Raw genomic sequence first — 27,819 nt, forward strand, 5'->3', positions numbered from 1 at the left:
AGTTATGTGCCAAAAATGGCCCCGGGGCTGCACTTTAGTTACCCCTGCTTTGGAGTCGCCAACTCACTGAACATGGATATTTTTGGGATGATATTTTTGGAAATTCAAAATTGTCAATCGGAATTGTCCACATGATTTTGAAGCAAATATTAATGAAAAAGGTGCTATAATTACTTATTAGTAATAATAATACACTAGGTCCCCAACTTATGAACATCCGACTAGCGAACATTCGCGGATACGAACACAAGTCGACTGGTCTATTTTTATTTTGCCTTATAGTCGCTCAATCAGTGTTTATACTGCTACTGAACATGCTTGACCAGTAGAGGGCCTGGTGACACTGCTAATGGGACCAACAGAGGCAGCGCTAGAGCTAATGGGACCAACAGAGGAAGCGTTAGACGCGGGGCAGGTAAAGCTAAATGGAAAGCTAAATTGTACCCGAACAGAGCGTGTGATTAAAGTTTATGAAGAGTTAATAGGCCTGCTTAATTCTACACCACCAACAGAACACTACCTCTTTTAGAAGAGTCTAACCACGACGACGATTTGTCCTTTTTTTCAATAACTCCTCCTCCAACTCCACCACAAGGACGTATGCTCGACCACTCCTCTTCAAAGGTAAATAACATTTATCATTACGTATTATTATATCATTTTTATTATTGTTTTTTTCATTAATTATCCTTGTTTAATATTACTACTGCATCCAAACTCATATTTACATACATACACATATACTGTACATGTATACACGTACATGTAGTACCTATATCATTGGTAATATTACCTTTTACCCTACTTAAGAACAATTCAACTTAAGAACGGTCGTCTGGAACCAATTGTGTTCGTAAGTTGGGGACCTAGTGTACTTACTATTACACTTTTTTTTAATTTTAAAACACCTGCGTGACAAAAGGGAAATTTTTTAATGCCATTTTGATATGGTTCCAGGCTGCACACATACTCATACACACACATGCACACACACACGCACACACACAGACTGGAATTATGGGGTGTAATTACAGGCTGCATGCTGTCAATAGAGATCATGGAAGGTCAGCTTTCTGCCATCATCTGCTCTTTTGACAGGTGTGTGTGTGTGTGTGTGTGTGTGTAGCACATGATTTTCTAACTCTGAGGTCTGTTTTATTGTTATTCACTGAAAAGCAGCTTTGAATGACATGTGCAGGTCAAATAAAGCATGAAAGAATGAGAGAAAAAGAGACTCCTCGCACTCCTTCCTCAAATATTAAAAGCCTTTCTCCTCTAACCTCCATCAAATATTCACTCTGCTGCCTGTCTTCCTCGCTGGTCAGCCGACAGCCTCCTTGGCAAAACGTCAAAGCAGCATTTAAACATACACTACCGGTCAAAAGTTTTAGAACACCCCAATGTTTCCAGTTATTTATTGAAATTCAAGTCGTTGAAGTCCAATGAATAGCTTGAAATGGTACAATAGTAAGTGTTGAATTGCCAGAGGTTAAAAAAAAGGTAAAGGTTACACAAAACTGAAAAATAATGTGTTTCAGAATTATACAAAAAGGCCTGTTTCAACTATTTAAAGCTGTTCTGCAGAAATAAGGTTGATCAAGCCTTGGCAGTTGGTGAAACTAATTCCTACAAGTGTTCCAAGTTCTGGAACACTACCTCCTCTGTCTGCATAAAAACAGTGTTCGGAACACACTTTGGGAATATACCCTCGTGAACATCAGTTGAACACCATTGTACTGGAGAAACTAATTTATAGCTACAAAAATGGCAAGAAAAAAGGGAATTAAAAATGGAAGAGAGACAGAGCATCTTAACACTTAAAAATGTTTTCCTCCAGAGAAATTGGAGTGTTCTAAAACTTTTGACAAGTAGTGTAGTCTCTCCAACGTGTCCTGGATCTTCCCCGAGGCCTCCTACCCGTCCGACATGCCCTAAACACCTCCTCAGGGAGGCATCTGGGAGGCATCCTCACCAGATGCCCAAGCCACCTCTTCTGGCTCCTCTCATTGCGGTGGAGCAGCGCTTCGACTCCGAGTTTCTCCCTGATTACAGTGCTTGTCACCTTATCCCTAAGGAAGAATCCAGCCACCCAAAGGAGAAAACTCATTTTGGCCGCTTGTACCCGCGATCTTGTCCTTTCGGTCACTACCCAAAGCTCATCACCACAGGTGAGGGGAGGAACGTAGATCAGCCGGTAAATTGGCTAAGCTCCCTCTTCACCACAACGGACCGATGCAGAGTCCACATCACTGCAGGCGCCTCACCAATCCACCTGTCGATCTTACGTTCCATCCTTCCCTTACTCGTGAACATACCCCAAGGTACTTAAACTCCTCCACTTGGGGCAGGATCTCCCACGGAGATTACACTCCACACTTTTCTGGTCGAGAACCATGGACTCGGACTTGGAGGTCCTGATTCTCAGCCCAACCGCTTCACACTCGGCTGCGAGCTGATCCAGTGATAGTTGAAGATCATGGCTCGATTAATCCAGCAGCACCACACCATCTGCAAAAAGCAGAGACCCAATCCTGCAGCCACCAAACCGGATCCCCTCAACACCCTGGCTGCACCTAAAAATCTGTCCATAAAAGTAATGAACAGAATCAGTGACAAAGGGCAGCCCTGGTGGAGTCCAACCCTAACTGGAAACGAGTCCGACTTATTGCCGGCAATGTAGACCAAGCTCTGACACCGGTCATACAAGGAGCGAACCTCCTGAATTAGGTGGTCCGGTACCCCATGCTCCCGGAGTACTCCCCAGAGGATTCCTCAAGGAACACGGTCAAATGCCTTCTCCAAGTCCATAAAACACATGTAGACTGGTTGGGAAAACTTCCACGCACCCTCAAGGACCCTGCCGAGAGTGTAGAGTTAGTTCACAGTTCCATGACCAGGACGAAAACCACACTGCTCCTCCTGAATCTGAGATTCAACTATTCAGTGGATCCTCCTCTCCAGAACCCCTGAATAGACCTTACCAAGAAGGCTGAAGAGTGTGATCCCACAATAGTTGGAACAAACACTCCGGTTCCCCTTTTTGAAAAGGGGGACCACCACCCCGGTTTGCCAATCCAGAGGCACTGTCCCCGATGTCCACTCGATACTGCAGAGTCGTGTCAAACACGACACCCTCACAGCATCCAGGATCTTAAGGAACTCCGGGCGGACCTCATCCACCCCCCGTTGTCCTTCCACCGAGGAGCTTTTTGACCACCTCGGCAACCTCAGCCCCAGAGATATGAGAGCCCACCATAGAGTCCCCAAGGACTGCTTCCTCATTGGAAGACATCCATCCATTTTCTATGCTGCTTATCCTCATGCTGAAGCCTATCCCAGCTGACTTTGGCAACAAGAATTGCCCCCGCTGCCCGCTGCCTCTCACTGCTGGCAACGCCAGAGTGCAATAGAGTCCAGTCCCTCTCAAGAGGACTGGTTCCAGAGCCCTTGCCCTGCGTTGAGGTGAGTCCAGCTATATCTAGCCGGAACTTCCCTACCTCGTGCACAAACTCAGGCTCCACCAGAGAGGTGACATTCTACGTACCTAGAGCTAGCTTCTGCAGCCGAGGATCAGACCGCCAAGGTCCCCGCTTTCAGCTGCCAACTAGCTCACTCTGCACCTGATCCCTTTGGCCCCTCCCATAAGCGGTGAGCTCATGCGAGGGGGGACCCACATTGCCTCTTCAGGCTGTGCCTGGCCGGGCCCCATGAGCACAGGCCCGGCCACCAGACACTCGCCTTCGTGCCCCAGGCCTGGCTCCAGAGGTGGGCTCGTACTCATCATCTGGGTCTTTTTGAGCTACGCTTTGTCTGGTCCCTCACCTAAAAGTTGTTTGTCAGGTGTGACCCTACCAGGGGCAAAATAGCCCCTGACAACTTAGCTCCTAGGATCAACAGGACGCGCAAACTCCTCCACCACAATAAGGTGTTGTAATGGTATAGCTGCTGCCTTCTAAGGTAGAGAGCACGGCTTTGATCCCACCCCAGGTCAGTGCAAATGGGCTTTCACTTGTATAACACTTCAGGGTACCTTCAGGGTACTCAAATACCCCTTTTTCACTGCAGTGAACTTTGGTGCAGGAGCAGATTTATTTCAGAACTGGAGTTGAACCAGTGTTGGCCATGAACAGGTTCTACACAGATTAATTTTCCATTGTCCTGGGGAGCCAGGAAATAACAAAAGGGATTGTATATCAATTTAAATTATGTTAATTTTGTCAAACGTCCGGATGAAAAGCAGTAACTTTTATTTTGAAGTATACTCAACTTCCATCAGAATTTGGCAGGCAATCAGGCAATCAATAATTTAAAAAATACTAATATTATTTTGTGTAATATTTGTAGTGAGAGTAAAGAATAAGTAAAGAATAACTTTTTTTTAAATGACAGTATTTATTCTTAAATGTTACTATAAAGCCATGACCAATCACAGGTCTGTCACAGAGATGAAACACTTCCTGCTCCTACGTCATTGTATGCTAGAATTAACCATAAAAACATAATCTAAATGTAATATGTGTGTGGATTAAAGGAATAAACCTAGATAGTGACATACATGTTCATATTTATAGTGTGTATGTCCTTGGAAGCACACTCCTTTCTAACAAATATTGATTTAATATCAACAAATGTGTGAACAAATTTCAATTTGAATAATCCTCCACATCATTCGCTGCATTGTTTGACCGACGTTGTGGCTGCTCTGGCTCTAATATTTACAAAAAATGAGTGAATGAAGTTGAAACAGAGGTAACAGCTCCACCACTTCATTATGCAAACGGTTCAGCACTCAGCCCAGCAAACTTTTGGAGCCAGAACCAAAAAATACAGCTCCAGTTCAGCACTCCTGTGGAACCATGATAATGGAAAACCAAAGCTCTGAAAACCTACTCTGAAGCAGTCACAGTGGAAAAGGGGTAAAAATGTGCTTTGATGCTGTACCTCATGATACCTCCATCAGGAGAGACTGGGGGGCTTCGCATCTTGCCCAAGGATACATCATCATGGTCACGGGGGACAGAGTATTGAACCAGCAATAACCACTCTACCACCTCAGCTGTGCTGCCCCCTCATGATTATAATCAGAATAAAACACAGGGCCACTATTTAGGCAATCAAAATATTTGTATCAATAATAACTATTTGTACAATGAGGTGAAGCCAGGGCCGAGCCTGAACAATAGATGCTAACGAGCCAGTATCAGAGTCGTTCATACCCAACTCAGGGAGCGACACTTCCCTTTTATCGGATGTGTTAATAGCAGGAGAGGATTATAGCACTACTCCGCCCAGGCTTAGTGTAAGGAACCAATAGGAGGAGGGTGTTGGCACACCAATTCCGCCCACTCTTACTGTATTTAAGGCCTAGGCTACCAGCACTTATTAGTTCGCTGACGAAGCTCTTCGGATGAGGAGCGAAACGTCCAACACCTTCTTCACAGAAGTACAGATGACGTCTCAAGAAGCCTTTTCCTCGATATTTGTACAATTAACAATATATAAATACTACAGTATAAAACAATATAACAATATCAATATCAATAAATAATACAATTATTCCCTTTGATTACATACAATTGTTTGAGCAAAATAAAGTCGATGCAAAATTTCAAAAAAGCAAAAAGTACTATTGGCTCGCATTCAAATCCTTCAAATCCTGTGTGCAAGGTCTTATTCCCTTGGTTTGAAAAAATTACAACAACACAATAAAAAAACATATTTGTAAAAATAAATATAGAAGATAACTGAAAAATATTGATGGCATCCTCAAACCTGCTAAGCTAACTTCTGTTATGTTTCAAGGCAAAATGCATTGATTTTTAGTTCTTTTAGTGAGTGAATAGGAAAGCCCCCAAAATATGATGCATAAAATCAGTTTTTGGGTCCTAACCGTGTTTTCAGATGGTAGGCTCACTTTGAAAACCTCTGAGGCTTGTACTGCAAAAGTGGCTCAACAACCGGGCATGATACAACTCAACTCAACTCAGCGGTACCGCAACAGTGGTTATCAACTTACTTTGGCCAGTCTGGTTCTTGTCTTGCTTTCTGCTTAGTGTGTGTGTGTGTGTGTGTGTGTGTGTGGGAGGGGGAATCATGGTGTATTGTACACAAGAGGAGTAAGTAATTCTTATGGAGTGTTATGAGGAGTGCAAAAAGATTATCACTGCCAAAAACAACATTGTCATCACCAATAGCGCAAGGGAGGAATGCTGGCAGAAAATTGCTGAGGGTGTAAATTTATAAGTTAACTCTAGTTATTATAGTAAACCCTTAGTGTTTTCATTTCTGAAAGCTCAGCATTGTGCAAATTATACATGTTAACCCTTATTTGTTTAGAAAAATAAACTGGAGTATCTTTGAAATATGTCCAGAATACATTATTTTTGCATTTTACTGTTCTCAATTGTATGTGGATACCTCATGGTAACCACTAGGTGGCAGTGCTGACATGTTTTGTGGCGAGTTATTCCTTTGTGACACTTTTTTCTGTTTTTGTTAGAAAAAAAAGTGGTTTGTTGAGTGTTTATTTCTCCAGCGCAATATTGAAATATACCAACAGGCTGAGTATTCACACAAGAACTGCTGCGACATAAATGTCTGATAACATTGGCCAAATCAATATTTCATATTGCATTATATTCCTCAAAAAGTGAGCAAATGTAGCATATTCCCTCGATTGAAATCTATATATTTTATAGAGAATTTCATCAGGGAATGCTAGCGGATCAGTGTGATCTCGAAAAAGCCGCTCCTGTCATAGTGCTGCCCAAATTATTCTTTCTCCCAGATCCACCGGGTTCTCGATAAATGGTGACGCCATCTCCGAATGAGTTACACAGTGAAACAGCGGCGCTTTCATAGCCGATTTGAAGCTGAAACTCCGGATGGGACCAAGTTGTGAGCCAAGCCTAAGTTACTATGGTGATCTAGCCAGGTTAAAAGAGAGCCACATTTGTAGTACAGGCAAACCTGGCTTTAGACTCAACAGACCTTGCTAACGCACTAAACTCGCTTCGCAGTACACTCCTCTGGGTTAAATCAAAGTTGACTTGGGTTCATTTATTACGGAGGTGTCCAAAGTGTTGTTTGATTGGCCCACGGCACATTCTAAAAATAGAATTTAACAAGAAAACTATAAAAAAAAACCAGCAAAAATGGAAAAATCTGCAGTAATTTCACAATAGTCAAAATATAACAGAAAAAAGTGGTAATCTAATGAGGAAAATCATTTTAAAAACAGCAAATAAACACCAAAAATGGGGAAAAAATGACCAACGCTCACATTAATAATTCACATTTTCACCTATTTCACAAAACAGAGATGCGGTTTTGATCTTGAAGTATACACTGCGTTCACAATTATTATGCAATCTGCATTATTTATTATTAGTTTTATTCATTTAACAATATCAGTGCTCTTGGTCAATCCAAAATGTTAATGAACCTCAAACTTGAAAATCTAAGGAAGTGGAAGTGAGGTTTTGGCTTTTGTTGACAATATCTATGTGCACAATCATTAGGCAACTATTAGTGTGTAGAATTATTAGGCAACTCAAAGAAAAACACAAATATTCCCATCTCACGACTTTATTTTCATTTTTTAAAGTCAGAATGATAAACAAACAACACAAACTTTACAATTAAATATTTCTGACATATCCAAAAATAAATGGGTGACCAATATAGCCACCCTTCTTTTCAACATGGAAAAGCCTTCCATCCATGGAGTCTGTCAGTTTCTTGATCGTTTGACCATCATTTTCATTTTGTGCAGCAGCACCCAAAGCCTCACAGACACTGTTCAGAGACGTGCACCTTTTTTCTTCCCTGTAAATCTTAGGTTTAAGGGCCCACGAGTACTCAATAGGGTTTAGGTCAGGTGAGCAAGGAGGTCATGTCGTTATTTTTTAAGACCTTCACTAGCTAGCCACGCAGTGGAGTACTTGGATGCGTGAGATGGAGCATTGTCCTGCATAAAAATCATGGTCTTCTTGAAAGATGCACACTTTTTCCTGTACCTCTGTGTGAAAAAAGTGACGGTAGGTGTGGGAGTTGAGTTTGAGTCCATCTTCAACCTGAAAAGGCCCAACAAGCTCATCTTTTAATAATTCCAGCCCTCAGTACCCCACCTCCACCTTGCTGGCATCTGAGTTGGAGTGGAGCTCTCCGCCATGACTGATGCAGCCACGGGCCCATCCCTCTGGTCCATTAAGAGTCACTCATCTCATCAGTCCATAAAACTTTTGAAAAACCTGTCTTCAGATATTTCTTGGCCAAGTCATAGCCTTTCAACTTGTGTGTCTTGTTCTGTGGTGGTCGGGTTTCAGCCTTTCTTACCATGGCCATGTCTCTGAGCACTGAACACCAGGTACCGTGTTTCTGGACACTCCAGGTAGATCACAGTTCTGGAATATGACAGCACAGCACTGGAGGATAAAGGCTTCCTGGGAGCTTCATGTTTGGATTTTTCTCAAATATTTGGCAGTTAATTTAAACGTTTCTTGTGACCCTTTTGTGCACTTGCAACAAAACATTTAATGGTTCTCCGGTCACGTCCTAATAACTTGGCAATTTCAAGAGTATGAAAAGATGTTTTACAGTTCTTGACTTTTCAGAGTCTGTTAAATAGCTTTTCTGGCCCATTTAGCCAGAGGAAAAGAAGCTGCCTAATAATTGTGCACACCTAATAAAGGGCGTTGATCTCCTAAGGCCACACCCTCCCTCAGTACACACATGCACATCACGTGATATGCTTAAACGCAACAGGCATTCAAGTTTATTCATCTTGGCTTTAGAAAATGTCCATAAAAAAGAGAATATGGTCGAAATACTGACTTGCCTATAGTGTCTATACCTTTTTAGCATATCTACGTGTTGGTTTACAAAACATCAAAGTGGCTGTTGCATCCTTCATTCGGTATATCGCCTTCAGTGGAAAAAGTTTGGACACCCCTGGAGCTGTTCAGCACCAGGTGGCACCACTGAGCCGTCCCTCCAATGCCGTGTTGCCACCAAGATTTGTCCACGTTGTTCCCACTATCTCCCCTCCATCCTCCCAGCTACACTCCCCCACCCCAGCTCCCTCGCTCGGCTTACAGTACACATCTATCCATCTTCCTCCAGCCCGGCCAGGCGCCTGCTGTTTCTTTGCGCTGTGAACACTACAACGGCCCGAAGCATGCCCGAACCACGGCTCCCTGCCTCTGCGCGCCTCTGCGTCTTGCTGTTGTTCGTCTCGGTGTGGACCGCGATGCCGGGACCCTCGCGGTGTGGCCGCGGGGCTCTGCTCCGGCGCGTCGGAGAGGACCGTGTGCCGGACCTGGACGGAGGACGCGATGAGGGCTCCCCTCGCGTGAGGAGAGCGCTGTCCTGGGAGAAACAAATGTCCCTGCACAGCAGCTCGTTCGTGCTCAAAGGGGACGCGACCCACAACCAGGCGATGGTCCACTGGACAGGGGAGAACAGCAGCGTAAGTAGATCCGATCCATCACCTGCTTTGTGCCACCCAGTCCCGTCACCAGCCCCTCCACGCTCCCCTTTGTCACCCATCAGTCCACATGAGTACATGAGACAAGTATTGTTCTCACGCTGGGAAGGGAGAGTGCTGTGATGCAAACTGGACCTTTACGCACCTAGGTGCGCCACCTGAACGCACCCAAATGACGCCATTGTGTTGTTTTGCTGATGATTTAATATCAAGCCAGACTGACACTCCCTTGACAATGTCTTTGTTTGTGCAGCTCACTATTGTTGTCGTCTTGACTAGTTTCCCCCCAACGGCACTACAACATTTACACTCATTTTGTTGGCATGTGCTTTGACTTGTGCAGATATGTGACAAAAAGTGCATTCATCCATAAGTGAAATAGTTCTATTTTGGGACACTACAGGCCTTGTTGGTGGAGTGTGTTAGAAGATGGGAGGGGACATCACTGGTTGTCACAGTCTTTGTATGACAGAGGAGACCAGATTGTTGATAAATGCCTGTAGGAGCGATGTTCACATTAGTGGATGATATTGGGATTGACAGTAGTGTTTTATACATGAAACTTCATATTGGTGGAGTGCGACATTGACTAAATGGTGTTGGTGTGTCCAAACTGGTGTCCAAACTTTTCCCAGCGAGGGCCACGTACTGAAAAATCCAAGGATGTGGTTGCCACTTTTGATGTACTACAATTTGTAAAGCAACCCATGTAGCTAAGCTAGCAAGCTATACACAGTTCAAGAAAAAACAGCCTGCATTTCAGCTTTGTGTTATGGGTGACAAAATGTTTTATTATTCGGAACTTTTTCTGCTCTGCTCGTTTTTCCAGTTTTGCTTTTGTCGACTTTCAATTTTTCCAAATATTTTAACTTCCTTTTGTTCTGATAATAGACTAGTTTTGTAATCTTCCAATTATTTCAAAACATTTCAACTTGAATTGTTTTTCTCATAGTATTATGACTGTATGTTCACACAACAACTTTTTTCTCTTAATATGACTTTACTCTAATATTTTGTAAAATGACTGCTCTTTTTTCCATTGCTATTGTTGTTTTTGTTAGTTTTCATATTTAATTGTATTTATAAAACGTGCAGAGGGCCGATAAAAAAACAGCAATGGGCTGCAGTTTGGACACTGCTGGGCTATGCTTTTCCTCACTTTTGTTACTTTAGCATGCAAACATTGGTAGGAAGCAGGAAGCAATTTGTAAAGCTAGGAGTTGGAAGTATACAACAAAAGATCGCGAGAAATCTCTTTACTGTTCTTTGGTATTATCTATTATCTAACGTATTGTGTGGAGATATGGGGTAATAACTATGAAAGCAATCTTCACTCACTCACTGGACTGCAAAAAATATTGGTGAGGATAATTCATAATGCCGAGTATGGAGAACATACAAACCCTTTATTTTTAAAATCACAGATATTAAAATTTGCTGATTTAGTGCACTTTCAAACTGCTGAAATAATGCATAATAGTAATAATTTGTTACGCAAAAACCTCAAACAGTATTTCTCAATCAGAGAGGAGAAATATGATCTTAGGGGAAAATTAAACTAAAAACACTTATATGCAAGAACTACGCTGAAAACCCACAGCATTGCAGTATGTGGAATTAAATGATGGAACGGATTGAGTAAAGAACTCAAACAATGTACAGAGATGAGCAAATTCAAAAAACAATACCAGCAGTTGATGTTTACTAAATACAAGGCAGAAGAGTCTTGATCATCACAATGATTGTTCTGTCATGCTTATTTTTGATTATTTATTATTATTACACTGATTATTATATAAAAATATGACATGGAATGCAGGAAGTGAATAATATGTACTGTACAAGTTGTGGAATGGATGGGGGGTAGAATTAAATAAGATTTGCCTCTTCTTACTCCTTTTGGACATGTGGAACTGTGAAAGGATTCATGAGATGTATTCCACTGTAACCTTCATGCATGTTCAGATAAAACTAAACCAAACCAAGTTTTAAAAAACCCTCATTTTTAAGGTGTGGCGGCTTTTATTTTGCCGTGGCGGTGAACCACGATGAATTACATGTAGCGGAAACCCTGTGATATGCAAGAGGTGTGGATCTATAAAGGCCAACAAATCCAAATTAGGATCATTAGGCCATGTTAAAGTATTTTACGATTCCAAAACTCTTAATCCACCTGTCCAATGATCGTGACTGTTGATTCTGCTGTTAAATGATGACTTCTGGGACTAAACTACCGTTTAAAAGCAATAAAAACGCAACTCTTTCACAGTATTCTCAGCCATTTGCCTGATGGACATCCTCTTCTCCATCTTCCTGCATTATGCCAGCTGAGGGGTTTGGATTTCTCCTCCATCAGAGGTCCACCCCAGCCCAATAAACACAGACAAACGCAGCCATTTAATTTCCCCAAGGCTGACATTTATGAGCGTTGCTTAGAAGGATTGCCGGAAGCAGCTTCATTTTCCTGCAAGCGTCCAAATGTTGGAATGAGAAGAAGATCCCATAGGAGCTAAGTGGTCACACCTGTCATGGTGGAGGTGATTTAATTCCAAGATGAATGGTACTGTAATTGGCTGCTTGGCTCATGTGGGGCTTCCTGGCTTGACTTTGGCAAGCCGTGATTGGACAGTTGAATGTGTGAAACAAGAAGAGCTCCTTCCCTGCAGCCCGACAGCGCTCTCTTTTGAAGTCTCTTTTAGAAGCACAGCACGCAGGTTTTCAAGGGAAAAAGAAAGCAGAATCAAGATAAAAGTTCACCATTCAGACCATCAAGCTTTTAGGAATCCAATATTGATGAGGAGGACAAAGCTGTGGAGGTCTACTAACATTCACGAAGCAAGAGTTCTCTTTTTATTACCCTGCTCACCATTCAATATATTTTGTGTCCGAAGCAGCCACTTTTCATATTGAGCTTTTTAAGTGTACTGCAGATCAATTTTAATATATTTACTTGAGGCGCCACATTATGCCACTGCCAGTAAGCCCAGGGCAACTGTGCTAAGACGTAAAGATTTAAAGAAAAAAACGAGGAAATGCTGGATCAGCATCCAGCATTTCCATAACAACCAGAACCACAGTTGTTTACATGGTTCAGTACACCTGAAATGATCAGTCCTGTACTGCTAAAAGTCACTGAATAAGCAGCATTTATACTTACCCAGTAGCAAAGATATGTACATTTTTATCTACGTTATCTACATTAGCATAAAAGTACAATGATACCAAGATCATTGTACACTACCAAGATTTGTCGTGTGGAATGTTGGAAAAAGCTTGATCAAGTGATAACACTCAAACAGAAAACAATAGTCAGCACAGTACGTATGAGAAAAACACACCCATTTACTTCTTTAAGCATCTGGGGTATAGTTTTATCCACAATGTATGGCAACTAGGCATAAAATAATGAGGTTTGAGGTGCTCAATTAAGTGTTTAAACCCGGCTTTACTCACCACCAACATGGTGGTTATAGATCATGACTTCTTGTCGTACCATTGGAGTTTCCCGTGTAACGGTGCTTCCAAAGCGTCCTGAGTTTGGTCATATTAAACCTCCCCAGTTCTACGCCACAACGTCTTTTTTGGACTTTAACAAAAAGTACACAGAGCCGACATCACTCCTACTCCTTGCTTAACACGTTTGCACACGTTGTTGCTGTGATCACATGGGCTCTATCCGGCCGCTGCTGGATAGATATGCTGTTTTTTTGCTGATATCGGCCCGATATTCCATACCAATGTAGAATTGGGACATCCCTATGCTATACAGAGCCTTGCAAAAGTATTCACAGCCCTTGGATATTCCAGCCTTTTATCATGGTCAATGTAATTTGGCTTTTTTGACAAAAATTAGAAAAAAAGTTAATTTCATGTCAAAGTGAAAGCAGATTTTTATAAACTGGTGTCAATTAATTAAAAATATATAATGTAAAATAAGTGTTTGCAGAAATATTCATCCCCTTTCAAGTGATTGACCTAATTCAACAGAGATCCAGCTAGTTGATGCCTGCAGTGTCACAGTTAGCGCAATGGAGATCACTTGAGTGCAGTTCATGTATGTCAAGTGATTGTAGTATAAAAACATCTGTGTTTGGAGGGCCCAGTCTCTAGTTTAGTATAGTATTCCTGCTACAATTGCAACATGAAGATGAAAGAGCACTCCAAGCAACTCAGAGAAAGGGTAATTGAAAGTGTAGGACGGGAGATGGCTACAAGAAGATTTCCAACTCATTAGGCATCCCACCGAGTTCAGTTAAATCCATAATGAAGAAATGGGTAGATTGGCACTTTTGTAAATCTGCCTAGAGCTGGCCGTCTTCATGAACTGACCAATCGGGTAAGAAGAAGTCTGTTGAGGGAGACCACCAAGATGCCTACAACCACACTGAAGGAGTTAAGAGCTTCAGTTGCCCAGATGGGAGACTGTACGTGCAACGACTGTTGCACGGGTGCTTCACTGGTCGTAGCAGTGTGAGAGAGTGGTTCGTAAAGGTAGAGGGGAACATTAACATGGAAAAATATCAGCAAATCCTTGAGTATAATCCGTTTCAACCTTCAAGAGAACTACACCTTGGGATAAGATTTATTTTCCAGTAAAACATGGAACACAAGCACACAGCGTAAGCTACACAGAACTGGTTCAAAGACAAAAAGGAACAGTGGGTTGCAAAAGTATTCATACCCATGAGCAACACTCAATTTCTCATCACAGAACAAAGGAAACGTGTGTTTCTCCTGTTTGCATGAAAGGAAATAGCAGAAACATGACAATGTATCACTGTTTTTGTTCAGAAGCACTCTTTACTGCAGATAAATTGCATAAGTCTGTGTTTCATTGTTGCAAAAGTATTCACACCAAGTCATGAAGTGATAGTCACTACTTGGTTGTAGCTCCGTTGGCAGTAATAGCAGCTTCCAGTCACTTTGGATAGCCAGCAATTTTGTTTGGACAGTTTCACCCACTCCTCTTTGCAATACCGCTCCAGCTGAGTCAGGTTCCTCGGTGATCTTCGGTGGACAGAACTCTTCAGATCCTGCCACAGGTTTTCTATTGGGTTGAGATCCAGGCTCTGACTTGGCCAATCTAGAAGCTTCACTTTCTTCTTCCTGAGCCATTCTTGTGTCACTTGAGCTGGATGTTTTGGATCATTAACCTGCTGAAAAATAAACCTCCCAAGGTTCAGGCTTTTTGCAGACTTGAAGAGGTTCTTCTCCACGATGTCAATATATTTCGCACTATTCATAGTCCCTTGTACACGGACAAGCTCACCAGGACCAGAGGAAGAGAAACAGCCCCATAGCATTATGTTCCCACCTCCATGTTTCATGGTAGGGATGGTATTAGCCGGATCATCAGCTGTGTTGGCTTTGCGCCAAACCTACTTCCTGGTGTTCAGGCCAAAAAGTTCAATCTTTGGTTCATCTGACCAGATCACTCGTTCCCACATCGCTGAAGTGTCTTTCAGATGTGTGGTAGCATAGGCAAAGGAGCCTCGAGATGTTGTTTCTTCAGGTATGGCTTCTTCTTTGCAACACGGCCATAGAGACCTTCCCCGTGTAAAGTGCGGGATATAGTGAACTTGTATACATTAGTCCCAGGAACCTGGAGAGACTGCTTCAGGTCTTCAAGAGTTACAGAGGGATTTGCTCTTGCTTCCCTGAGCAGTTTCCTCTTGCCTTTTGTCGTGATCTTGGAGGGATGCCCTGTTCTACGGAGGTTCACAGTGGTGCCACGGCACTTCCACTTCTGGACCAGTGATGGAACAGTACTTTTTGGCAAATTGAGTCAACCTGCGATGGCAGCATAGCTTTGTCCATTTCTATGCTTCTCTAGAACTTTCTTTCTGAGGTCTTCTGACAGCTCCTTGGACTTCATGACTGTTGTCTGCTGACAAGCATGCGATGACTGTGGACAGGTGACGATTGCGCATAATTTATAGGGAGTAATGGAGCCTATACAAGTCACAACAAGTTGTTTGGACAATTTATAAAAAAAGAAACAGTTTTTTGTTGCATATGTCAAGTATGTCAATTATCATTACAATTACTTTACAATTACTGCAATTATTTTTTTCATAACTTTATTCCAGGTTTGAGTCTTTAAGCTAAACAGATTTAGCTAAGCTTATACTGATCTAAAATGCGGTATCAATTAGAAAAAATGCACAAACATGCTCACTAAAAATGGAAATAAGTGCCTTGATATCGGACCGCTTATTTTGTTGTAAGTGTTGCCTCGGTTGGCCCTGCTCCATCATTCTCACAGATGACCACGGACATGCTGTCACTCAATTTTTATTTTATTTATTATTTGTGTCTTTCAAATACTATACTTTTTCCAGTATTTCCACCTCCATTTCTGTGGACGCCACATTTATGAGTTACTTTGCATGAACCTTCTATGGTGAAATGGAGGCGTGGGAAGGGTGTAACTTGAGGCGAAGTTGCATACGCACACTTCTATGAACCACAAATTGCGTGAATGTGTGCGTACACCACTTTTTATAGATCTGAATATTTTTGTCCGCACGCACATTTTGGGTTTCTGACGTACAGAGACTTTTAGTCAATTTTATAGATGAGGCCCCAGATCTCAATCCAATCGAGAATTTGTGGCTGGCCTTGAAAAGAACTCTTCACCTCCAGTATTTATGCAGTATTTATGACGTGAGCATGCCTGTCGCATAGTTTTACGCCATGTTTGCCGACTTTGGGGCAGTGCATTGCCATGCCAAACATTTGGCACAAGCATGCAGTACTTATAGAAAGTATACTGTCTTCCCTGTTGCTACCCTGCCTCATTTCAGCCAATAAGGATGCCAGCAGCATCCACCCACACTGCCACAAATAGAGGTAACAGTTGTATGTGGTCTTCTAATTGGACACCATGGCACTTTTTCCAGGAATGTTGCCAAAGAAGATAATAATGTCATTTTTGGAGAGTTTTATAATATATATTTGCTGATATCCACTAATGGCTGTGTGTATGCTTGTGTGTGTGTGTGAGGTGGTGGTTGTGTTCCTGACTTAACCTGAAAGGCATTTGTTCACGCTTCTCATGCTGAACAGACAATTCATTTGGCCCCCGGTTGTTGCGCGGCGGGAAATTGTTTGCACATGTGAGCGGAACTCAACGTTTATCTCGTCACTCCGCAAACGTCCCCAATGTAAATCATCCCCGGTCCTCGCTTCATTTCCCCGTGTCTGTCTTGCATGTGAATACCAGTAACAGTACTACACTAACGGCATGTCATCTGGACCCGTCCCGGTCTTTGCTCATCCCCCGATGGCCTGCCTTACATAAATCATTGTCTTACCGAGGGCTCGGATGACACTTTTGGTTGTGTGTTACCATCTTGTGTCTGGAGGATGTACTGTAAATGTTATTAATAGCAGCAGTTAGTGGAAGATCGCTGGCCAAGAGAGACTCCCTTGTGGGTAGCAGGGGGCAGCTGACAATAAATGTTTCCAGCTATCATTTTGACATCATAATGAATGACTCAATTGACCTTTTATGTATAGTCTAGCCATGCGGACATTAAACTGTTGGCTTTAAATGAAAACCAACTCATCAAGTCCTGGTCCACCATCCTTTTTTTATTACTAAAAAGTGCCAGCTTGAAGGGACTGTTTGCAACTGCTCAAGATTACACTTTTTTCAACACAAAAATATGACAATGCCATATATAGTACAAAATCTTTATTGTCATTGTAGTCAGGACACACAATAAAATGACCACAGTCACAAGTAAATGTGCATGCATTGGCTAATATGGTTATGTCGACAACCATTTCATACCTGTCAATATTGGGATTTGAAAATAAGAGAAATATACACAGTATATATATATGTGCGTCCGCGAGGCATCCGGACTAGATGCCCGAGCCACCTCAGCTGGCCCCTCCCAATGTGAAGGAGCAGCAGCTCTACTCTGAGCCTCCCGGATGACCGAGCTCCTCACCTTATCTCTATCACCCTATGAATAAAAACGAGAGGCGGGATTGCGCCTCGCCCGGACGCGGGACACCAGGAGTCTCACCCTGGAGCCAGGCCCAGAGGAGGGGCTCTGCTGGGCCCAGCCTGAAGATGGCACACAGGATCTTCCCACCGTAGACCCACCACCTGCGGGGGAAAGCATAAGGGTCTGGTGCAATGTGGTTTGGGTGGCGGTCAAGGCAGGCGTCTGGGCCACCTGGTCTTCGGTGGCCATACCTGGTTCTTGGGACATGGAATATATACATTCCAGATCAAAGTTTTAAGACCAGTTGAAAAATTGCAAGAATTGACATTTTGCACTGTTGGATCTTCAGGAGGTTCTCAGCAGAGCTGTCTGTCCGTTGCGACTCGGGGCGATTCTCGGCCCAAATGAAGGTTGTTACTGGTGCTGAGTGCAGTCCAATAACCATCCGACAGCATTTGCAAGAGAAGGATTTTAGGAACAAAACTTAAAAAATGTAGACTTTTTCAACGCCACAAAATTGCCCATTTGGAGAACACCAAACATGAGACGTTGAAAGGTGGAAAAAAGTTTTATTCTCTGATGAGAAAATGCTGAAAAAATGTAACCTTGTTGGTCCTGATGGCTTCCAGAGTTACTGGCATGACAAGGAGATCCCACCTGAGATGTTTTCTACATGGCACAGTGGAGGGGGCGCCTTCATGATCTGGAGTGATTTTTTCTTCAATGGAACTATGGCACTGTTTGTGCAGGGGCGTCAAATGGCAGATGGCTATGTGGAGATGTTGCAGGGGGCATCCCTCATGACTGAAAGCCCTCATCTGTGTGGTAATAGCTTTTATAACAGAACAATGCTGCAGTTCACAATGGCCGCCTCACAAAGGACTTCTTCCAGAGGAATAAGCTCACTCTTTTGGTTCATCGTGCATGTTCCCCTGATCTAAATCCAAGTGAGAACATTTGGGAATGGATGGCAAGGGAAGTTTACAAAAAATGGACATTCCAACAATGGATGCCCTCCGTGAAGCCATCATCACCACCTGGAGCAACCGTCCCTCGAGCCTCCTGGAAACATTTTTGAATGAATCACGTCACATGCAATGCATAAGCATGCTTTTTTTACTGCCTGTGACTAGCACCATGTCACCATTGTCACCTGTGAGGATATTTTTTTAATACAGGAAATACAGGAGATTTGCGGGAAATTATTAAAGAAAGTCGGAATACAATTCTTTCCTGCGGAAATTGGGAAACTTGACTTCTTTGAACCATTTATGTTGATGTGAGTCAGCCAATCCGAGGGGCATTGATGTATAACAGTTGATATCTAATTGAGGTACCTGGCACAGCAGAACAGACTATCCTATTCTTTGCCTTGGTGCCATCTGTTAGCTGTGGAAACAATAGTGAGTCGTTTGTGTGAAGCCTAAAAGCGCTTTTGGATTATTGAGGTTCTCCACGGATACGATCCAGTGCTTTTTTACTGGCTTCAGTGTTGGCAGATGGTTTGTGGAGTGGACGCCGACTAAAGTGAGCTCCAAAAGTATGGTGACTACCTCGCTGTCTTTCATTTGTCTGGTGTGCAAAAACACACCCAGCAGGGATTTTTTGCATGTTTTTCCCCCCTCCAGTTTTGTCTCTACAAAACAGAGAGCTTTTTTCTTCTCCCATACTATCCCGTCTTCCCCAGCGTGTCTGTCTTCAGCTTCACTGTCATGGCTGAGAGTCCCCCCCTCATGTTTCCCTGGAAACTCCCACTGGAATCCTGGTGGGGTCTTCCAGTGGTTTGGTGTAGTTTATTTCGAACATACTTACATTAATGGGGCCCTATCCTACATTTCAAACTTTTCAGACTTATGTACAGTATATGTTTAAAATAGGCGTGCATGATAATTATCAGATCAATAATTATTAGGCCAATTATCAAGCTGATATGAGGGAATTATGACATCATACCGATAAATCAGATAAAATCGCTCTGATAACTGATAATTAAAAAAAACGCTCCATTGAGGCAAGATTTCCCTTACTGTGCGGGTGAGTAAATCAAGTGCTCCTCTTTTCTCCTGCCTGTGACATTAAGGACCTGTCGTAACGTCCTCTGAGCTTACTGGTAAACAAACATTCATTTTCAGAGAAAACCCCATCAAGCACACTAGAAACTTTATCAGCCGCCTGAAACACCATCAATGCTGCTGCGCCTGGGGCTTGTTGTGCCGCAGCGTTTGAAAAGTGCAAAAGGTTTGCCAGAGACCTCCATGGCGTCACACTGGCTGCTCAGAGCGTGAGCCCAAATACAGTGCACCTTGCTGGGCCACGCCAGATGGCTCCTCCCGCTCTATACTCCGGGTCTCCTGACCTCCGTAGCAGCACACCAGCTGCTCGGAGCATGTGTCTGAATATAGTGAACTTTGCTGGGCCACAGCAGGTGGCTCCCTCCACTCTATACTCTGGTTCTCCTGATGGCAAACTCTACCACCCTCTGGTCATCCTGATTTTGTATTGCATTTTCAACTCATTTTTTGTACTCATTGATAATTTATTCTTAAGTTTGTCAGCATTATTAATAATTTCTACCGGATTCCCTTACAAAAAACAAGCTTAGCTAAAAAGTTACTGAATCGATTTAAAGTTACTGAATCTTATTGATCTAAATGAACCATCCTTGAATCGTATTGGCAACCACAAATCGTGATATGACTCGGATCGTTATTAAAACGAATGGTTACACCCCGAGTTTTTAAGTTATTCCTGGTTTCATTTTTATGCCGCTGCTAACGCTCATGAAAGGTCGGGTATGAGAACTTCATGAGATTTCCATGAGAGCTTCTGAATTTTTCACGTCATAAGTTGAGAAGCATCTTACCAAAATGAAGGAAGAGAAGAGGAAGCACAGAGTCTCCTGACCGGTCACAATGTGAAAAAGCTGTGTTGTGGTTTGATGAGCTGATGATGTTGCGCTGCCAACATGTGATATGTTCCTTGTGTGAGGGGGTGGTGTGAAGTGACCACACCATGAGCGAAGTGTGCAAAGCCTTTTTTTTTTTTTGCCCTCCTCCTCCGCCTTATAGAATCCCTTAAGGAGTTGTCAAATGTGGCCCAGCGGGGTTTCTCCACAACACTTCTCGAGATTGCATCGTCTTCCCCCTTGGCACTAAAACCGCTCCCATGTTCTCACATTGCAACCTCTCACCTGAAGCTCTCTGCTTGGCAGGGATGTGGTTATTTTTGGTTTCCAGCTTAAGCCAATTACAGTAACAGCAACAGAAAGCCAGGCACGCGAGTCAACAGGAAATGTATTTTGAGATTAAATTAATATGAGTGTAACAGTATGTGCATTTGTAATAGGATTTGTTGGTACGTTACGTTCTGAGTACGCACACAATACACATTAAGTGAGGGACAGGAAGTATAACACGTTTACTACTAAACAAAGAATGCTACTGGGGGACACTTGGACTTGCTGGTGAAATACGAAAACGGACGAAGACAAGTGGATGAGACCAACGCAGAGATGAGAATTAGCTGCTTGTACGTTTCAGTTTGTCATGTTTCATGTAAAAAAATAACTTCAGTTGTGAATGAATGAATTTCAGTTGTTTAAAGAAAAGCTAAGCAGTTTTACATTTGCATTTTGTACCCAAAATGAACAAAAGCATCATGTGAAAACCGAGGTCTGTACCGCAAATTATGGTGTACCGTTATTCCCCTAGCAATTAAATAACGTAACTAAACAACGTTCTTTCCAAGGTTATAGAATCTGGCAAATAAAAATGAATTGAATAGGTGCTGTCGCTGGGGAACGGTAGCCAATCAGATGGCTGAAGAATGTCCCTTTTTGAACAGCCACATTATAGATACAATGGCGTAATGATGCAGTACTACAGACGTCGACATAGACGCTAGTTCCATAAAAGCAAGCCAGTGTATCATTCAAACGATGCTGACACTTCGTAAAGTAATTACACGCTACACACACAGTTAGCTAACCCATGTTAGCAGTTGTCTTGCCATAGAAAGCCCAACTTTAAAGCTGACTCAGTGTGTTATTTTCCACACTTAGATACTACATTCGAAAGTGTTGATGGATGCAAAGCTGGCCAAGGAAAAAGACACAAAAAGGCAAACTAAGCGAGCCGCAAATTTGTGAGTCACGTCGATTAGCAATTAGTAGCGTCGTTGCTTACGAGGGGAGGCGACTGTGTGGGAGGCTTGGAGGGAGAAAGCAAAAAAACAAAAAGGTCAGCTTTGATACTCTCTCTCGCTGTCTCTGCCGCTGCATTAGCTACACCTATTTGGATCTAACACATGAGCTATATACAAAAAGTCTGCCTGTGCAAAGATAATAATGCACTGTCAGAATAAGTGTATAATTTTGTCTGCGCTTTCTAATATTTAGCTGCAAGAAATGCTAGACGCTTGAACTGCAGTGGCCCGTGGAAAGAAACATTCTTCTCCACATTGTTACAGCCTTGTTAAACCCTGAGGCCACGCCCCCCCTAGACACCATTAAACCAAAATTCCATTATGCTGCTCTTAAAAAGAGATCCCCCCAACTCTATTTTCCTTTTTAAAGATACAGTGGAAGCCATTTAAGTCTACTGGCCTCGGACTGACTGACTGACATCAACATTATTTGTTGTCAACATAATCGAAATTGAAACTAAACATTGCTTGTGCATTTACTTGTGACTTTGGTCAGACATGTATGGAGTATGGGCGATAGTAAAGGATTTTTGTTTTGTGACATCGTTTTCCTCTAAGCGCCAATTGATTGCCGCCAGTTTCTTTCATTTTGGGGGCTGCTCCTGACATTCACGCCCTTCCAAAAGTTTGGGAACACCTGCAGATGTATGAAACCGATCTTATCCACTGATCTTATCTACCTCAGCAGAGGTCTGAAAGCTAGTCACCCCTTTTGCACTGCCAGACTGACAGCCACTGTTGCCAACTTGTCATTAAGAAAAGTATCTATTGGCTGTCCTAGAAGTCGCTAGAAGTGGCTAGATGATGTCCTTGTCTAAGTTGCACAGAATTTGCGTATGGGGATGTAAAATGCTGTAGGAAAAATGCATAACGTTGTAGGGGAGACAAAAAAGTGAGTAAAAACACCTTAATTACGCTTTGAAGTACAAATACACTTGATTCTTGGTTTGTTCATTAAAAATTGTCCATCATTTCATTAAAATAAAATAACTTCAATATTTTATCTCGGCCAGCACCTCCCAAACTTCTCCCATCACACTTGGGCTGTTGAGAACTTTTTAAAATAGCACAATTGAACGCGAATAACAGATTTTGCTGTGTTTATTCTACGGCTCCATTAACATGACTCAGTGTGGCTCGTAGCACACTCTTCTGGTGAATATATGTGAGAGCAATTCATTTGCACTTTCAATGCGTAGCGCTCCACATCATGGCTTGTGACTAGCTTTGGGCGGGGCCGACTTGTCACCAGCACCCGCCGCTGCTCAGTGAGAACACAAAAAGCAGAACAATGCATGCTTTCACCTTACTAGAAAACTCCCCAACGAGGTCAGAAAAAGTAGAAAAAGTCAACAAATCTATTTGTCGCTATTTAAAAAAATATGTCGTCCACGGGGGTTGGAATGTTGTTGGAATGTCGCGACAAAATCGGCAAGTTGGCAAAGAGTCAGGCAGCGGCCTGTTGTTAGTGCTGATGAGCAGTGAAAAGAGCAGAGCTACTACGAGGAAAATTATGGACTTCATGGCATTGGATGACCAGCCATTTTCAGTCGCTGTGCACTTTTTGGTCAGCGGCTCAAATCAGGTCTGCTGTGTAAACTGTTGTGCAAGTTTGGTTTTTAAAATGTAAAAAAAGAAAAGACTAAAGGAGCTGATGTGATTTAGTAGTTTGGACAACAATTTTCAAAACATTTCATTTATATTTGAGAAAACTACCTCACGTGCAGTTAAAACAACAAGTTCGTATTGTCTCACGGGTGTTGTTAAATGTTTTTCAACAAATAAGATTGGAACATCAAAGGTGTATGCTGTCAGTTAAAAAAAATAAATAATGGAATCGGCCCAAATTGGAATTGGCAGGTAAAATTGTGATCAGTGCACCCCTATTTTCCTCCTTATGCGCATTTTACTAGTTGCTGTGGTAGACTGTAGGTTAGTATTGCCATGCTTTTATTTTGAAGCTCACCTTGCACTGAACAGGAAGTCACTACGTGCATGTTTAAATGCTGTGTAAACAGATAAAAGTTGTGTAGCTGTTGTCGTTTCACGCTGCTTGGAAGTGAGGAAGTTAACAAAACTACAACACACGTTGACATAAACAGACCGATTTTTTTATAGAAATGAGCCCTTATGGATTCAACGTTTATGTTGACAAAAGCGGTTGATCATGTATATCAACGTTGACTGAAGTGGGCACTTTTTAGCAATAAGAACACGGTGGACCGGAACTTAATGAGGTGTTTGACGTAGACGGCTGTCAACATAAAGCAGGACCGACTTAAAGGTGCTGTCTGTTATGTCTCGGTACTGCAGTGGGGGCGCTTGCGTTTGTACGTACTATATCTACTATATCCCGCCCTCGTCCTGCTCAGCCATGGCTGCTAATTGTTGATAGCTTCTCTGAGGCTGCGTGTATGTGGGCGTACACTACGGGCATGTGCCTGTGCATGAGTCGTGAATGAGTGAAATAGTAATTAACGTCACTTCCCCTTTTCCAACTCTCATTCAGTTGAACTCGTAATTGTGAAGAATATAAATATTTTTTTGTACAATATCTTCTCTGAAACAAGATCTGGGTTGGAATGTTCTCCCCGTGCGTGCGTAGGTTTTCTCTACGGTTTCCTCCCACATTCCTAAAAACATGCATGTTAGGTCAATTGGAGACTCTAAATTGTCCATAGGTATGAATGTGAGTGTGAATGGTTGTTTGTCTATATGTGCCCTGCGATTGGCTGGCGACCAGTCCAGGGTGTACCCCGCCTCTCACCCCAAGCCAGCTGGGATAGGCTCCAGCATACCCGCGACCCGAGTGAGGATAAGCGGCATAGAAGATGAATGGATGTTCTCTTAAACCAGTATCACTAACATATGCTAGCCTGTTATGGTGTGAAGAAAGTGTAATTAGGAGCCAAGTACCGTTAGCACCTTTAAGCGGGTCCCCCTGTTATAAGATACAGTTCGCTGTTGCATTGCCTTTTATTGGAAGTTTGCCTCCAACATGGCTGCCAGGTGCCCCCACACAAGCTGAGGTGTGTGAATTTGTGTGTGTGTGTGTGTGTGTGCCTGCATGTGTATGTCAAACGCGGCCGCTCCCACTACCCTTTACCATAACCTCATTGTCATGAAAGTTGCTCATCAGCAAGGACCTCTGAATGGCAGACGCCCACCACTGCGTTTTAGGGCGAAAAAAATGTGTGTGTTTGTTTCCTAATTGTGCACAAAGCCCACGGTTGTTGTTGTGTAAATATTGTGCATGATCCCCACCACCCAGCAGAGAGGATTATCTCTCCATCGTCAAGGCTCCTTAAGTTTGATCCTAATCTTTATTCCTATCTGAGGGGATTTCCTAGAAGCGGTTTCATTTGCAGATCTTTCCTGAACAGGAGGTGGAAACAGGAGCATTCCACCGTGTACCTCCGCTGCCCTCCGTGCTCTGCTTTGTCAAACACATCACCGCTGCAAAGAGACGCAATGCTACGCTGAACCCCTTTCGGGAATTTTGTGGAATAAGGACCCAATTTTATGGGTCAGTTCTACTCCAATTAGCCCGCCGGCACCTGCACACAAGACAAGACAACAACATGTGCAACCCCCATGACTGCAATTAGGATTTTAATGGTGCAGATCTAATGAGATCCAATACAAGATAACAAAAACAATAATAACTAGAGAATTCAATTCCTGGACAGCTGAGGCTGAGCTGAAATGCTGTATGGGAAATGTGGAATTATGGGAAAAAGTGTGATGTGGCAAATTTAAATTGGAGTGTTCTGAATGTGCAGAATGTTTTGACAATGGATTGTTTTGAAAACGATGAAAGTAGTAAGAATTAAGTTAAGTTTTTGGCTTCTTATGTTTATAACAAATCAATTTGAGGCTAACTGGTTAGCTCGCTAGCTCGTTAGCTTGCTAGCTCATGGCCGTCAAGCTAATGCAGCAATGTGGAATAAATTGGAATGTGGCGTAAACAAAGAATAATAGAAGTGTAAAGGTGACTACTGGCACATAATTTCATGTCTACAGGGCTCTAATAATGTTGAAAAACATATTTAGAAAGTCATAAACAGGTTTTCTATGCCTAACTATGACAATATTCCATTTATTAACATTGAATCCTATATAGTGGAAATGTGGCTGTCAATTCGTGCCTGTACGACCTCCCCGACCACCACCAAACATGAACACGGTGAAGTGTTTTGCACAAGACACAACAGTAACTGGGTGGAGGGACCGAGGAGCAAATTGCCGACCTTCCGGTTTCTGGATGACCTGCTCTGCCTTCTGTGCCACACCAACAAAAAAATACTGAAAATAGAAAACTGAAAATAGATACAGTACAGTGTTTTCGGCATTAATCTGTTAGAAATGGTCAGACGAAAACCTAACGTTTTAAAACCGTAGCAATTTTTTTCCGTAGGAAGTAATGTAAATCCACTTGATTCATTCCAGACACCGAAAATATGAACACAAAACACATTTTACAGAGAATAATTATAGTTTTACATGCAGAAAACAATGAAAAATATGATGATGAATTAAATGGATAAATGAACATTTAACATAACTTTTACTTTTATTGAAGACTTTTGTTGGTGAACATAGAGATGAGTGGACGGAAGAGGGGGGGAAGGGATTGAAGAGCCTCACGGACGCTGTTTCATTCTAGTCCGCTACAAACTTGCCACAAATTCTGCACGATAAGCCACTACTTTTTTCACACGCTTTGAACCCTGTGGTTTAAACCGTGATGCGGCTAATTTGTGACAAAAAGAACTGCAGTTCTCATGATGCTTAGAGTGCAGGTTCAGGAAGTAATGAATTGGAGTAGTAAAGTGGACGCTAATATCAGGTTTATGCAGTCATCATGTTTTGATCTGACAAATCTTATGAAACTTTGATCAAGGGTAGAATTACTACAGCTTCTGCTTGGATTGCTTGGCAGCTGTTGAACTTCAATGAAAAAAAGCATCCCACTTCTCACTCATCGGCGCTAAGCAGTGACGCTGAGAGCACGAAGTGTAGGTAGGATTGTAAGGTTTATAGTGTGTCTTTCTGTGTAAATATCCCATGTTGCAGTACAGACATCTGTGGTTTATAGACAAGCGCGACCTATGTATGTACAAACCTAGGTATGTACAACATTGTTTTCTCTTTAAATTTGGTGGGCGCAGCTTATATTCAGTCCAGAATTTACTGGTAGCGTGGACGGTTAGAGCTGTGTACTTGCTCACTTGAACGTTATTGTCAATTTCAGCAGCAGGTACAATCATTATACATAGTGGCCCGGGTCACGTTCTGTTATATGTCTCCTTGAAACCGGTCCCCCTGCTACCTGTGTTAACTAGGAACCTATATATTACAATCCTATTGTAACAGATAGTAGCTTCGCACTTTGCTGTGAGTTCTTTCTTTAATTCAAGTTCAGGCACTTGCAACTTTCCTTGGGGTCATGGTGGGTTATTTTGCAGCTGTAATAAAAACAAAACAAAACAACAAAACACACCCATACAGGACACTCAGAAATACGCATCGTGCTTGAACACCTCATCAGCACAAGGAAGAAAGGGGACAGAAACGGAGTTGTTCATTGTTCTGTGTGCGTTCTGTGAACAAATAAACCACACACACACACAAACACACACACACACACACACACACATATTAAAGATGATTAAAGGATTCCCTAGACAGAATCTGTGTCCCGCCTCTTGAATAACCACTATCCATTCCTCGCTGAGGTTGTGTGTACATCCGCTGGTCACATTCGGGATTGTTATAGTCTAACGCTTTACCTGCATACACAGACAATACGCGGGCAAACTGACTATGTTCTTGAATGGGCTGAGAAATGTGGAAGTCGTAACAATTCTCAGGTTGAAAGACAATTTCTGTGACAGAAAAGTGAAAAGTGGAACATTTTGAAATGTGGAAAATTGTCAGCTGGAATGTCAAGAATGTCCTGTGTGAGCTGAATTTGTGAGCTGAAAAATGTTAAACTTGTCAATTTTGTCAATTCATTTTCAATGGGAATTTTGTCACAGAAATGTGGAATTGCAGGAAAACCGTAATGTACTGATATTTGTCAGAGTGATCAAAAAAGAGGCCACATCTTTATTGTTGCCTAGGTTGAATGTTATAATAGCTTTCAGAAAAATTATGGAATACTAT

The 27,819-nt window shown here is 42.5% G+C and overlaps 1 protein-coding gene across 5 annotated transcripts in view; it reads left to right on the forward strand.

Moving 5' to 3' along the window:
• Positions 1–8,998: 8,998 nt before the first annotated feature.
• sorcs2 (sortilin-related VPS10 domain containing receptor 2) overlaps positions 8,999–27,819 on the forward strand; it is a 206,508-nt gene continuing 187,687 nt past the window's right edge. For all 5 annotated transcript variants that reach the window (XR_008566212.1, XM_054752879.1, XM_054752880.1 and 2 more), the window contains exon 1: positions 8,999–9,469. Coding sequence is in view for 4 of the 5 variants with exons in the window: in XM_054752879.1 (XP_054608854.1) it covers positions 9,179–9,469 (291 nt within the window). In the remaining variant the exon portion in view is untranslated. The remainder of the gene's footprint in view (positions 9,470–27,819) is intronic.

Source organism: Dunckerocampus dactyliophorus, chromosome 15, assembly GCF_027744805.1.
Source record: "Dunckerocampus dactyliophorus isolate RoL2022-P2 chromosome 15, RoL_Ddac_1.1, whole genome shotgun sequence".
Taxonomy (NCBI): Eukaryota; Metazoa; Chordata; class Actinopteri; order Syngnathiformes; family Syngnathidae; genus Dunckerocampus; species Dunckerocampus dactyliophorus.